Source organism: Lissotriton helveticus, chromosome 3_1, assembly GCF_964261635.1.
Source record: "Lissotriton helveticus chromosome 3_1, aLisHel1.1, whole genome shotgun sequence".
NCBI classification, from domain to species: Eukaryota; Metazoa; Chordata; class Amphibia; order Caudata; family Salamandridae; genus Lissotriton; species Lissotriton helveticus.
In genome coordinates, this window is record NC_136061.1 from 315,398,004 (window position 1) to 315,413,446 (window position 15,443).

General features: G+C 44.3%; 1 protein-coding gene across 1 annotated transcript in view; it reads left to right on the plus strand.

The window, feature by feature from the left end:
• TLCD3A (TLC domain containing 3A) overlaps positions 1 to 15,443 on the plus strand; it is a 230,831-nt gene that overhangs the window by 161,469 nt on the left and 53,919 nt on the right. Inside the window, exon 4 of the mRNA XM_078679875.1 lies at positions 13,465 to 13,560. Within this exon, the coding sequence (XP_078536001.1) occupies positions 13,465 to 13,560 (96 nt within the window). The remainder of the gene's footprint in view (positions 1 to 13,464; positions 13,561 to 15,443) is intronic.

The window sequence follows — 15,443 nt, forward strand, 5'->3', positions numbered from 1 at the left end:
GGCGCACCCATATGGTTAGGCCACCCATTGATCGTCCTTTAGTGCCTTTAATTGCAGACACAAAAAAATGTAAGTAACCCGGGCAGAAGTGTGGTTCGAGCAACCAAGTCTCCTGGAAAACACAGACCTCAAATTCACTAATGAATGTCACCCATTCCGGTGATAGTATTTTGGCGCCCAAGCCTGCTACATTCTATGAGATAAGTGAGCCCCCCTTTATCCTGGGCTGGCTCTTTAGCCCAGGATTAGAGAGATCATTTGGTTGGATTACAATAGGAGACCTCTCCTGAATGAAACCACTAGAAATAATGATGTTGTCCGCCTGTGAGCTAACAGCACTAGCAGGCAAGGAATCCGCCAGACCGATTCCTAGTCCTTGCACGTCTTTCATTTCCGGGGTATTGCTGGCAATGTCAACATTCCCAGTTTGGCCCTCTGCCCTATCATTAGACAGGAGTCTTATGTCGGCAATATAACCGGCAGTGTCTCCTCTGCCCGAATTCCCAACACTAACACTGGTAGGACTTTGAGCGTACACACCAGGGAGTCAATCAATGCTTTCCAACCCAGAGCTTCCAATAATACTCCGTGGCCTCTGCCCAGGAAAAGAATAAACCTGAAGAGGAGGTGGGGTCTTGCTTAGCTGGATGCACGAATGTGCTAGTTAGCTGGTTCTAAACTCAAGAGCAAATACATTCTCAGCCATTGTCTCTGACCGTAATGCCAGTTCAATAAAATCATATTGCTCTGAGGGCAAAGTTAACCTACGCGCCTTAGTAATATCGTCCCTGATTACCGATCGGTACCCTCTGACATAACGTAGCCAATGAATAGCTTTATTAGTTAGGGAGTCAGCACTCTCAATAATTCTTGCTGCAACTAACCTAGGAACATTAGTCATATGGATTTTATTAGCTCGATGTAATCCACTTGGTTTCGCACCCTCCCTTCTGGTTGGAAGTTTATCTTCGTAAGTGGCCTTTACTGACCTATTGTCAGCCGACAAACGCTTCCTCTCAACTAACTTCGACTGATTGGCTAAACTAGTTGTGGAGGTTAATCATTGTTTGTTTTGGGCTTTTGGGAGAGACGTCGGTTTTCTTGTCTTAGCCACCTCACTATAAGAGGAGGGGACTTTACGCCCACCACCCTTTCCAATAACCATTGGGTTTATCATACTGCTACCAGATTTCAAAGCAAAAGGGTTGGCCTCATTTATACTAGAGTTTGGAAGAGTGCGCGCCCCACCGTTGGGTACAGGCCCTATCATAGCAGATACATTTACAATCAGGGTCTTCATAGACTCTATCTCGTTCCTCAGAAGAGATACTAAATTCATTAAGTCTTGAATATCATGTGGGTCGTTTCTGCCCTTACCACTAGATTGAGTTTGGAAGTCTGGGACATTACGTGGTGGATGGTTTAAAACACCATCCTTTACTGTTCCAATTGGTTGTGATATTTGTGGCATGGAGCTCTCACTATGCACATTCGCCAAAACAGAAAATCTGTTGGTGCTAGGAACTATTGACACACAAGTTAAAGACTGACTGCCATTAGCTAACGGGGAGTTGTCAGTACCATTGATTATAATACTTTCTGTTGTTGGAAGTAGGGCCTCCCTGGTGGTAGAATCACTTCCATTTACGCCTTTCTGCTTTAGGAGAAACATAGCGGGGGAGACAATACCCTTATGTTCCAACCCAAGCCCACCTGTAATCTGTTGAGCTGTAGCCACAGCTACATGTGTGTTATTTTCAGTGGTTAAAATTGTCTCACACTCTTCTACAAGACTATCAGTGTGATCAAGGACACAATTGGAAGCAGCATGCCTAGTCGTCTTCCTTGCCTTCTTTCCTTTTCGGTGCTTAGACGAATTCCCAGCCTCAATCCCCCTTCCCCCCCCTTCCATTGACTTGCGCTTACCCATACCAATACACCCCTCTATTGCAAAAGCTAAGGGTTTATTAACAACAATCAGCACTAATAGTCCACTAGTAGTCCAGGGGGGGGTAACAAAGGGTCCTTCAGGCTGGTTAAAGTGATATGGGCAAGAGGTGAGCAGTACCTTTAGCTTTTCCCAATGTAGGTCCACACTTGACTTCAATACACCATTGAGCCAACGAGTAGTAAATGTTAGGGGAATGGCCCTGCCCTGCCTCTTTCTGGCACTGATTGGCGTGGGACAGGCCCGCCCTTGGCCCGGGCTTCGCCGGTGTGCGTCTTGCGCCGCGGGAGCCCCGGGTGGATTTTTAGGTGCAGTGATCTCGCTGCAGGTCCAGCGAGAGTGCGCTGCCTCCTAGGAAATAGAGTCCCAGCAGATCTGCGCTCCTCGGTGGTTGTTGTCAGTAGGCAGACCAAGAGGTGGCTGAAGGGCAGCTGGAGAGTCCCGGGCGATGTGGGAACAAGAAGGTCACCAACAGCAGGCAGCAAGTAGGTCACATTAAGCGTCCCGCGGGAGCCCCGGGTGGATTTTCAGGTGCAGTGATCTCGCTGTAGGTCCCGCGAGAGCGTGCTGCCTCCTGGGAAATAGAGTCCCAGCAGATCTGCGCTCCGCGGTGGTTGTTGTCAGCAGGTGGACCAAGAGGTGGCTGAAGGGCAGCTGGAGAGTCCCGGGCGATGTGGGAACAAGAAGGTCACCAACAGCAGGCAGCAAGTAGGTCAGATTAAGTGTCACAACCATTAGCATTAGAGCGAACACAAAAAAGGGCACACACATAAACACTTCTAGAAACGATCTCATCCTTGTGAACAGCCAAAAGGCCCTTCTCTGGTTTGCTCATGGCCCCAGGAGTCTCCAACCAGTAGCTCGTAAGCTATTGTAGCTCTCCAGCTACCTCTGAGTAGCTCACCTGTGTGCAGCCTAACTTATTAAATTAGAAAGCGTTTGATTTATTGAGTTAATATACATATGACAAAATTGAAAGTACACAACACTAAGAATATTATTAGCTCTCAATGTGTTTCATTAAACATAAGTAACTCTCAGTACAGAAAAGGTTGGAGACCCCTGGATGGGTTGGGAGGGGCAGGTGAAGGGTAGGTTTGGTGGGGAGAAGGGGGGGCGGGTTAGTGGGGGAGAGGAAGGGTTGGAGGGAGGGAGAGAGGGAATGTGGGCAAGAATAGGGGAGGATGGTGGGGATCGGAGGGTATAAAAAGCATAGCAGGGGGTTTGAGGGCACCAAAGCGATTTGTGGTTCTAAGGATGCACATGTCGGGAATCAGGCTAATTATTCAGACATGGGTAGTGCCCTAAGGACATAAGAAATGTGTTAGACAAAGAAGTTGGGGAAAATTACTTCTTATTTCTTACTTCTCCTGAGTAAAATAGGGTCTATGAACATACAGTGCTTAATAATAGGAGAAAAGATTCATTGTGTGTGAAGATGATAGATCATTTAAGCTGGATCTGATATGTCTTCAAGAAAAGCATGTTCTATGTGATAAAAAACACAAGGGCTTGATAGTATGGGATATTCTATGAAGGCCTGCGTCACACAAGGGTTCTTTGGTAATGGAATAGCCATTTTATCAAATATGTGTCCGATTAGGAGAAGAGCATTTCATAAATAGAGAGGTGGATGATTATTGAATAGCAACTTTCAAATGTGAGGCTTACGATTTGCTCTATGTATGGCTCCAATGTAGATAATGCTATTGTCTTTGAGCTTTTGGCCGTGGAACTGACACAATGGCTGACACCAATGGTAGTATACAGACATTTTAATTGTCATGGTGATATAGATGACACTGCTCCTTATTTGGGTCGGATCAAAAGGTGCATTAAGCACTGTGCGAGCTATGGAAGATACATGGCCTCGTAGTTGCTGGGGTGCTATTGAAAAGCTCAGAACCTGGTTTTATGCAATTTTCATAAAATATCTAAGACAATAGATTATGTGTTGTAGTGTTCACGGGCTTTCTACGTGGTGCCCGATTGGAACGATGTCCAAGGGCATAATCAGACCAGGACCCCTTAGGACTGTAATTTTATATTGAAAAACGGATTAATATTAAGCAGACCTAGGTCTAAGTGGACGTTTGTAGGAGCCCTGCGTTTAAATTCTGAGTACACAAAAAATGAACCAGTGGATTCAAAGGTTTTTGAATTGGAACCTTGATAATGCACCGCTCAAAGTCATACATGATACTTTAAAGGCTGACGTTAGACGGTCTACTTTGAGCTATACTCTGAAGGGAGAGAAACAACAAGTTTGCTTTGGATTTTATGAGAAACTAATTTAGAATGGGAACATATAACTATATTATCATAATTGTAAAAAGATGACATCACAATTTTACTACAGATCTCCCCAGTTAAAGCCAAAATGTATAGTTTTTATGCGGACATGTCTGCTTGCAATTACTAGGCGCAAAGGATAAATAATTATGAATATGGTGATAGTATTGGTGAAAATATTGGCTTTAAAGACTTGTCAGAAAAAAGGGAACATTTTGATTGCAATAATAAATAAACATGGCCCCCTGGTGCATGGGCAAGAAGGCATTAGATAGGTCTTTGAAGAAGTTTACCAGGCCCTCTATCGAGAGGATAATGACGTTCTGCAGAATCTAGTAAATGTGTTCTTGGACAGGATATGTCTAGAGTCATTATTTGTTGAGGATAGACAGTCGCCAAGAACAACTTCCACAACGAGGTGAAGACTTTTGCCACCTGGATGAAGGACAGCTGCCTCAAGCTAACTCGGAGAACACCAAAGTCCTCATCCTTGGCTCCACCACTTCTTCAAGGTACGACTCCTGGTGGCCCGCAGATCTTGGAGCCCCCCACACCCACAGACTACGCATGAACTCTCAGCATTATCTTGGTCTCCTCGTTCACCATGAACCACCAGATCAACGCCATCTCATCATCCTGCTTCCACACGCTACGCCAGCTCTGAAAGATCTTCAAGTGAATTCCCACCAAGTCCAGAGAGATGGTCACCCACCCACTCAGCAGCAGACTCAACTACAGCAACACACTCTATGCCGGCATCACCCAGAAACACCTCAAGAAACTGCAAAGCATCCAGAACGCGTCTGCCAGACTCATCCTTAATATCCCCCACGGCAACCACATCACCAGCCACCTGAGAGACCTCCACTGGCTCCCAGTCCACAAAAGATTCACCTTCAAGCTTCTCACACACTCCTACAAAGCCCTACATGACACGGGACCTGCATACCTAAACCACCACCTCACATTCCACACACCCACCAGAGACCTCCACTCCACCCATCTGACCCTGGCTGCTATCCCACGTATCTACAAGACCACGACCAGGGGAAGATCCTTCTACCTCTCAGCAAAGACCTGGAACACCCTGCCTTTCCATCACTGTCACTGCCCCAGTTAAGGAAGGACCTCAAGACCTGGCTCTTGGACTGAACCACAGTGCCTGTGATAGATCAGCAGTCCCCCACCTACCCCCCTCCTTCCGCCTTGACACCCTTACGGGTGAGTAGTCGCGCCTTACAAGTCTCTTGATTGATTGACTGATTGAGATAGCATGTCCAGCTAATTAAACTCAGTTGAATAAACAGTAGATTCCGAAAAGATCCCTATGGTGTTTTACTCTCATTTAAAAATAATAATCCTCCTCAGTCTTGGTCAATCTCAAACATAACAATCTATTACAAAGGCAAACCCCCAACAAATAGCGGGTTACACAGGCCCATTTCCTTAATAAATAATTATGTCAAAATATATTCCAAAATTATGGTTACCAACCTGACCAAGATCATTGCCAAGCTAGTTACCCCATGACAACATGGATTTTACCTAGTAGATGAACTATATATCGTATAACCCGTGCACTTTTTAATACTGCAGATATTCGAGGTACCCCTGTGACAGTGGCTAGATGTGGAAAAGCATTTGATAGAGTTTCTTGGCCAAGTCCAGGATGGAAGTTGGCTCATTGTTTTAAAAAGCATACACAAACCTGGTATAGAAACCCCCTAGCCAGAGTCGATCTCATGGGATCAGGCTCTAACGCCATTGCAATATCCTGTGGCAAACGGCTGCGATGTCCCTGCTGTCCTCTGTTATTTGCTCTATATGTTGTAACATTTTTACAGAGAATATTACAGAATGACAAAATAAAAGTCCATGTGTTTGCTGATTATGAAACTAAGCTGTTAGCATAATCAGGTGATGTGGCAATGAAGTCTACTAACCCGGACACAGCTGTAAATGAGATTGAAAGTGAAGCAGCGCTGTTTAGCACAGTTTTGGACTATCGACTCAATAGTAATAAAACAGAGATAATTAGCCAGGGTATAACTTGACATTAATTGATAATAGAAAGGGCGAATCAACTGTGTACCTTGGATAAGAATCTCCGCATCAGTCGGGCACATAGTTCCATTAAACTATGATCCATCATTAAGGAAGATTATGACTGACTTGAGACGTAGGAATAATTTGCATTTAAAGATCATTGGCCGTTGTAATATTATAAGAAAATGTCCCTACTCCCTAGACTAATATATTTGTTTATGGCCATTCCATTAGAAGTTAGCGTGAAATGGTTACGAAGTTAAATTCTGCTTGTATTAGTTTTCTGTGGGAACATCGAAGAGCAAGAAGAGCTGTCAGGGTTCTGAGGCTTCCACTTTAAAGAGCAGATTGGGCTCTCCCTAATGTTAGATAATATTTTTATGAAGCAATGATGCAACATTTTGGTATCTAATTATAAAGGAGAAGGCAAAAATAACCTTGCCCCAAAGGTATCCTAGTGATATATGAATATAGTCTAGGTTACAGACGCCCACGTTTTTTAATGAAAAGCTATTTAAACAAAGTAACATTTAAGATAATAGTAGCTGCCAAAAGAATATGAACCAAAGTAGCTACTTTGATGGGGATCACAAAATATAACTTCTATAACCTCTTATAGTACTCAGCAATATTTCCTGCAGTATTCCATTCCAGCTATTGTCTAGTGTGGGAACAAGCTGCAGTATGCAGAGTGAGTGATATTTTATAGATGGCCAACTATGTGCTTTTCAGTTGTTGCATGACAACTTTCATCTCAATAAAAATACCTTCAGATAGGACATTTCTTTCAGAAACTTGATTTGAGACAGATTTTCTGCACACAAATACCAATAATACTGTCACTATTAATCGGGGGTCTGCGATTACAACTCTTTAACGTTATTTCTCCATCTTAGACTATGGTCCTGTTAATGTTCAAACAGTAAAATGGTTTTAAAGATTACAAACTGATGAAAGTATGGTACATTTTCAAGAATTCTGACATATAGGGCACAAATTCTTTCTTTCTGCTAGTTTAAACGTCCACATTTTAAGCCAATATGTGAATTGTATTATACCTCACTGAAATTGCATAAATGGGGTAGACAACCATACCCAAAATGTCCCAGGGGTGGTAATATGGAAACAGATGTAGTGCACGTTTGTAGCTTGCACCTTACTGTCTGAATTTTGGAAGAAGATTGAGGACTTTCTGAGTAAAATCACCATTATGCAAATAAGATCAATGCCTCTATTGATTCTGCTTGATCTAGAGAATCAGACCACTGCAAACTCGCCTACAAGTTATTCTCCGTTTGTGGCAATGACCATTGCTGGAATTTGTATAGCTACATACTAGCTGAATTCAGATCCTGTAATGTATTGTCAGTGTTTGGGAAATTACCTATCATATGTGGAAGAAACGTTGTTCAAATATAAAGGGGAAAAGCCAGGATAAAATATAGAAAGATAAGTAAATGGTTAGCAATTTGACCTTGTAGTTTATTGAATTAACTTTTTGTCATGGTTCGGTGAGGGCAGTATTTCATTTTTTTTCAAAATGGTAGCAGCAATTTGAAATAATGGGAATGTATTTATGATTTATTTAGTATATAATTGACATTTATTCAGTATATTCTATGGCATTAAGTACTGTTAATGGCGTGAATGAATTACTAATATTTCGAATGTATTGATTAGTTAATTATTCCACGAATTGCTCTATTGTTTTTTTTTGTAAAGCTCCTCGTGGACAAAACTAATAAAATAGATTGGACATTGGCATCGCGCTGCACAATTCATGTGTGCCTTGTATGCAAGTTTCTAGACCTGCAAAACTATCATCTCCCTCTAAAATAGTTAGGCGATGCTACCCCCAAAAGTCAAATCCAAAAAGTAGTTCGCTGATTTCAATGTGCTCGTAGTATTATCTTGTTTGTTAGATTTCAGGGACAACAGGCAATACTTTTTATAAGGATCAGCCAGTTGTTCTTAAGTTCTCTGGACCAGCGGTTCTCAACGTTTTCACTTCTGTGGATCTCCACTGAATCACTGTTCAAAGAAGCCACCCCCACCTAAGCAATTTCTACAATTTGACCCACAAAACTCACAGAAATACATGTATGCATCAAATATATAAATTAGGATATATATTTTGTTTAATTCACCAGCCTAAGTATCAAAAATCGAAAAAAGTTGAATTTTATTGGGAAAGTTGGAGCTTTTCAAAATGTGGTTTCATTTCTAAAGGGTAAAGCAATATGGTACATTTTCAGTGAGAACAGTATTTTCTTGTTGTCTGTCAAGTTGCTGTTCGGGAGGAATGTGTCCATCCAACTCCAGAGTTGTGTAGCTTGTAACCGACCGGACGCCATGTGGGAACCTGATGCATCCTTATCAGAGTTTGGGGGTGGCATTAAAGTCCCCACCGATTATGATTGTGCCATGGGAGAGAGATAGCGATACAAAAGGGGAGCAAATCAAACACTCACCCCCAGTCAACTGATCTGGGTTTAATCCATCACCATTCTTTAGCTCACTCTGCCACCCCAGTTCAGACATGGCCATATGCAAATCAGTCTGACCCTGTGCCTAATGGGAACAGTCCATCCCGAACTGCCAAAGCCATGTCTTCCCTGGACCGGAAACAAGCATCCTGGGACCGGTTTCTGGTCTTTCAGCCGTCATCAGCCAGGCTAGCTTGAATCCAGTGGCAAAGTGAGCAAGGGACTCACGTCTGAGCATACCCTGCCAACTTAGGGCGACAAAGCAATACAAAAGGGGATGATGGACGGAGCATTTGAGCAAATCAAACACTCACCCCCAGTCAACTGATCTGGGTTTAATCCATCTCCATTCTTTAGCTCACTCTGCCACCCCAGTTCAGACATGGCCATATGCAAATCAGTCTGACTCTGTGCCTCATGGGAACAGGCCATCCCGAACTGCCAAAGCCATGTCTTCCCTGGACCGGAAACAAGCATTCTAGGACCGGTTTCTGGCATTTCAGCCGTCATCAGCCAGGCTAGCTTGAATCCAGTGGCAATGTGAGCAAGGGACTCACGATGGATTTAGGCCCAGATCTTTGTACTGGGGTGAATGTATGACATTGTTCTGCATTCTGTCCATCAATAGTTCTTTTTGTATTTGTCACCTCGAGCGGGACGGGTATGCTCAGATGTGCGTGCCGTGCTCTCCATGCCACTGGAATCAAGCTATCCTGGCTGAAGAGGGGTGAAACCCCGAAACCGGTCCTAGGATGCTTGTTTCCAGTCCAGGGAGGACCTGGCCTAGCAGTTCGGGCTGGACTGTTCCCTTTGGGCGCAGGGTCAAGACTGATTTGCATATGGCTGGGTCCAAACTGAAATGGCATGGTAAGCAACAAAACGATGGATTTAGGCACAGATCTCTGTACTGGGATGAATGTATGACATTGTTCTGCATTCTGTCCATCAATAGTTATTTTTGGATGGGAAAGAGATAGGGCTGTAGATTATATCACCTTGATCTTGGAGGAAGCCATCTGTGGCGGAACGTAAACACTGAGGAAGTTAAACTATTTCCCGTCTAGCAGTCCCTCTGTGCGCACAAAACAGCCCTGGGCATCTGTGGTGCATGTGGTTACCTTCAGGGGAAAAGAATTGTGAAGAAGTATGGCTAACACCATGGAGCCCCCAGTGTGTCCAGAGTAGTAGATCCTGTTGTAGCCAAACCTGTGGAGAAAGGGACGAGTGGATCCTGGGAGATGCGTTTCTTGCAGCCTGAGGATCCATGTTGGGTACGTTTGGTGTATCGCAGCAGCGCAATCCTTGTGATGCTGTCAAGGAGTACGTTGATGCTGTCAAAGAGTTCGTTGACATTCAATGACATCGGGAAGAAGGACATTCTAACCAGGGTGATGTTGTGAGGAGGCCTGGAAAGCCCTATGTGTGGCCCCATCTGGGCAGGCAAAAAGTTTAGGGAGTTTAGTGGCAAGCTCCCAGAGAATGTGAGGTGTGTTTTGCAAGTCATAGTTTTAAAAAAGGGATGGCTGAATAAAAGACGAAAGAACAGCAGTAAACTCAAGGAAACACCTTCAACAACTCAACCCTCCCCAACAACTCCTCCACCCCAAGCTTCCACACCTGAAGTATCCGTAACCCCAAAAGTTTTATCAAACCTACCCCTATCTATTTTGAAACAAGAAAGACCAGCATAAGAAATGGACCTCCTCCTGTAGAAGGATCAATTGACCAGTCAGCCACTAAAACCAAATCAGATTACTATATGCAGTTTATTCAACAGTCAGCCTATGGGGTCAGTGTTAGTGACATCTCTGGGAAAATGGAGGTCCTGGGGAGGGCTGTTTCCACCGGGCGGGGTCGTCCATGGGAGCCCCTTTGCGGCTGGGATTTCCATCCTCATGGAGTCTGAACGTTGCCTTCTCCCCTGGCCTGGTCCTGCCTCTGGAGACGTGGGGCCACAGGGCTGCTCAGTCAAAGGTCTCTCAGACCTGGGTTCATGGATCTCAGAAGTCTTTCGTTTCAGCCACCCATTCCCCATCTATTTCAGGGTTGTCAAAGAAGTAGGAATATTCCTGGAAGAATACCTGTAGTTGGGCTGGGAATATTGGCGTGTGGCGAAGTTTAATGGCCTGGAGCTTTTGCTTGACCTAAGATGACTTCCATTGGAATGGACAGCTCAGGTGTAGTCAGAGGATACCATGACATGGGAGGACTCATATCAGACCTCCCCAGTCTCCTGCGCTGCCTGTAGAATTGCATCCCAGTCCTGGTAGGTAAGTATCATTTCTATCAATGGACATGAGATGGCCCCGGGCAGTGGCCCCTGGGCCAGGGAGCAGTGTGCTCATTCGATCACAAACAATTTGGAAAGCTGTTGTAGTGAGTTCCTACTTAGGCCCACTGTAGTTCTCTTATTTAAACCTTACTAGACGTTTTAGGCCACATTTGCTTTGCACAGCATAACGTAACACATTTATTTTTGTTCCACAATATTATTGTAGAAAAAGGCTGCACGTATTATTGTTGTTATTGAACGCTTTCTTTCTGGGATTCAGTCGAGGCATTTCGTACAAGGTCGAACAACATCATGCCTTGTTTTTCTGTGCTCAATAAAGCAGCATCTCCTAACATTTAGACACAACAGAAGTGCACTTCTTATCGTATAAACCAAGACATGCTCTTTGAAAAACAGAGAGGAGGATTCATGCAGAGGGAAAAGGTCTTGCAATGGGTGCACCAGCCTTGCATAAACTGAGTGTACACCGAACTACAAAATACCAGGTTTAAGGTCTGGGGCTAATCCCAGAGATCACTGATACTGTTCTGTGCTCACATAGTGAGGTTAGGCTCAGACAGACATATCAGTTACCATGATAGGGCTTTTCTTGTATATAGTTTGCTAGTAATGCTGATTACTTTGCTTAGTTGAATAGGTTTTCTGATTGCAGCACACCTGCTTCATAATAGACAACAGTAGTTTCAATAACTAGTGTATACTTTTCAGTGTCTCTCTCTTGTTTGTTATGGACATGTATGAGTGAGAGAACGAAGGGTGATGATCAGATTCTACGGTTCCCTTGGGGACTAGAGTGTTGTGTTCTAGGTTGCCAATTCACTAGTTACTCTGTTAAGGTTAGGAGTGCAAGTATGGGGCTAGAGCTAGTTGAATTTGGTCCCATCGATACTGATGTGGGACAGAGACACTGTCCCTACATTCAGATGTCCTGGGTCCCAGGCACAGTTCTGTTTCCAAACAGAATCATTGCGATCAGCACCCACGACCGCAACCATTCCTCTAGAAAGGCCTCAGGGTTTTTGGATTCCACATCTTCTTGGAAGCCCATGAAGCGGAGATTATTCCAACGTGCTCTTTTCTTGGCATCTTCTGTCCAGGCTCTGAGGATATTAGCGCTAGAGAAGAGCTTAGTTACTGTTGATTTCAACGATGCTACCTCATCCTTTATAGTTGAAATGCTTTCTTCTGCTTCCATCACCTTAGCCGCCACATTGCAGAGTCCCTGGCGTAGAAGTGAAACGTCCGCTTTCACCTCGAATATTGTTGGATTCAATCGTAGTTTGGGCGGCCAGGTCTCTGGACTCCAATGGGTGTTGAAAGGTGGGGTGTCCTTAGGCGGACTAGAGGCTGAGCACGTTTATTTATCAATTTTGACTTGCGCAGTGGTGCTTTTATCATTCCCCATGATGGTAGACTAGAATACCTCAGCACAGAGGTTCTGCCCCCCCGCCCCCTGGTGTCCACCTCCCAGTCCAATCTTAAAGTGCTTCAATTTGGTGGGTCCAGGTGCATGGCAAAGAAGGCCACAATGCAAATCTCGGGGCTGCAGTCCAAGCGGAGATTCCGGGGGCAATCGGCCCCAGGGATGCCCTCCTCGCCCTAAAAGTCAAGTCCTGGACAGCCCGCCTGTCCTTGTCCCTTGGAATGTGTTGTTGCCAGCCCGCTTGTCCCATTGGATGTTGGTTGGAGGACAGCACGTGCAGCCAGGTGTCCCTCGCCAGTGTGTCTGAGGCATATCATGGGGAGTCTCCCCACCCAAGTTGTGGAGTCGGAAACAGGAGCGCTGTAGGTTCATCTGAGCAGGAAAAGCAGAAGAAGGACAGTGGCCTCACCACACAGACATTGGTGTCGGCCCACTTGCCCTCGCGGTTTGTCAGAGGGGGGAGCACGATCAGCCAGGTGTCTCCAACTGGCACTGAGAAGCATTGCTCGCCCAGGCATAGAGCGGACAGCTGGTGCGCGTCCGATCCCATGGGCAGAAAAGAGGAATGGGCTTTGGCCCATCTGGGCTGGGTCCCACCGCCCCCCTCATGGCTTGGTTCACGTAGTGTCTGGCGCTCGTGTGAACTGTCAGACCAGCCTGCAAGAGACGGTCCCTACAATCGCCACTCCCATTTCCGGCTTGTGACCTCAGCTGCAGTGTTTGCAGTTAGGCCTGGAGGTGTCTGTTAGGGTCTATTTTGGGTAAGCAGTCTGTAATGGTAATAAGATGTCAGTAGTGTTAAATCCCACTGTTCACATAGGGTGTGTGCACAAAGATGTTAAAATATGATTTTCATTTCACATCTGTTGTATTTAAAAAAAAAAAAATGTAACTACTGTGTTATGTTAGCAATGTTTTGTCATCACACTTATAAACCAAAAGTTATTGAAGTAACCATTGTTTTTTTTATTTGCAGTATTTCCGACGAGATCTTGGAGATTTTTATGTAGGATGTCTCTTTGTAGCAGAATTAAGTACTCCATTTGTGTCACTTGGTAAAGTTCTTAACCAGGTAAGCTATGAAATACATAAAGTTGGTTCCCAACCTCCTTGCTGTCCAAGGTTGCCACCTTTGGTACACATTAACTTAAAACTCCTACTAGTCGTGCTCAATTTACCTATGTATTCTTTAGGTGAATGTTTCCCCAACTGTGGGGCCAACTTTGGATGGGTTGAGAAAATCCAAGCATTAAATAAAAATGCTTTTAAATGGTGTATATATTTTGTCATGTTATCTGTGCTTAAAAGACAGAGATGATATGCCAGGCTGTCTTCTGACAAATTGCTGCTTATGTGTTTTAAACATGGGGTTTAGTGTTTGCAAACTATTCTCACTTTGCAGTCAGAGAAAGTAAAGTACAGTTTGTGACAATCTTGCTGGGATACAGTGTGTGAAAGGAAAGGCCGTAGGATGTCATTTTTTGTAGCACACAACAAAATGTGAATGCCTTAAATGAACTGTGCACATTCAGCAGTTAGGAATTTAAAAATAAAGAACTTATTTTTTTATAATTCTGAAGTATGATAAAGAAAAATTTTCAGTAGGATACAAATAACTCAAATCAAGACACTTTACATGGTGATGCACAAACGATAAATACTCACTGAAGCCCAATTTGTGAGCACCATAGTGAAACTGTATGTCTGTGCAAATTTAGTGGGCATTTCAATTGAAGTTGGGCTGTCTGTAAATTAAACTCTGCTTCCACTCCATGCCCTAGTTACATTAAAAAATCAGCCGTTTCATGTCCATTGAAGCTCAGTGGATCACACAAGTTTGACTTTCTCAAAATGTGTGGTGTGGTTCTTTAAAATATTGGAGGTACTGCTTTAGGTAATAAAGAACATTCTGTAAAATTGTAAAAAGACATGCTCACAGTTGGACACAATCATACCATTATGAGGCCCTGGTTGATTGTTCAATGCTAAATGTGTATTAAACTTCCAGTTCTCAGTACAGTAGGTTTTGCTTAGAGCAAGTTGTTGCAGCCAGATAGCCCAATAAAAAGCACTTGAAGTGCAGGCCAGTCAGAAGGGGCAGAATGGGGCGCTTAATTCCAAAGGCCCTTTGATTTTTTGTAGGCCCCACGGTGCCACATCCATTTATAGGTTTTACAGCAAATCTGCCCTATTTATTAAGGACAAGGCAGCTAACATGGCTGATACCACTAGTAGATGCCAGATGCAGGTTGTGCCCTATGTTCTCTTTCCCTGCAGTACATTTTTATTAAACTAAAAAAAAAGGTCCTTATCCTTTTTAGGTCTCGCCTAGCGATGCAGCGCATGCGCTGTCGCTTGCGAGATCTATTGTTGTCGATTTAGCTTCCGAAGGGTAACAGGAGATGTGCACGCGCCCAGACAGGCGATGTGCACGTATACGGCTCGCGGCGTTTGGCATGCTTTCACTTCCCTTCCTTCCCTGCCGGCTCCAGATCATCTCGGAAGCTCCCGGGGACCCTGCATAGCATCAGCAGCAGTGGCGGCTGGTGACATTTAAAAGTGGTGTGGCGTAAATACTGAACTGCGGGGAGTGAGCCCGAACACCTGGTGGGGGGGATTCAGAAATACCGCTCCAACAGGATCGAACAGATTAATTAAACTTTTATATTCTTAATTATGTTGAGTAGGGACCTGTAATATAAGCAAAAAACATCACACCTTAAAATAATGCCGACTTCTAATTTATGATTCAGAAAAGGGGGTGGTGATGAACAGAGTGTCTGAATTAAGCAGACCACTCTTACCCAGTCCAAAGATCAGGGCTTGATCCATCACCGTTATTTAGCTCACTGCCCCATCCCAGCTCAGAACCTGGCTATATGCAAATTAGTCTGTCCCTGGTCCAGTGCATCATGGGAACAGGGCAGACCAAACTACCAAGCCAATTCTTCACCA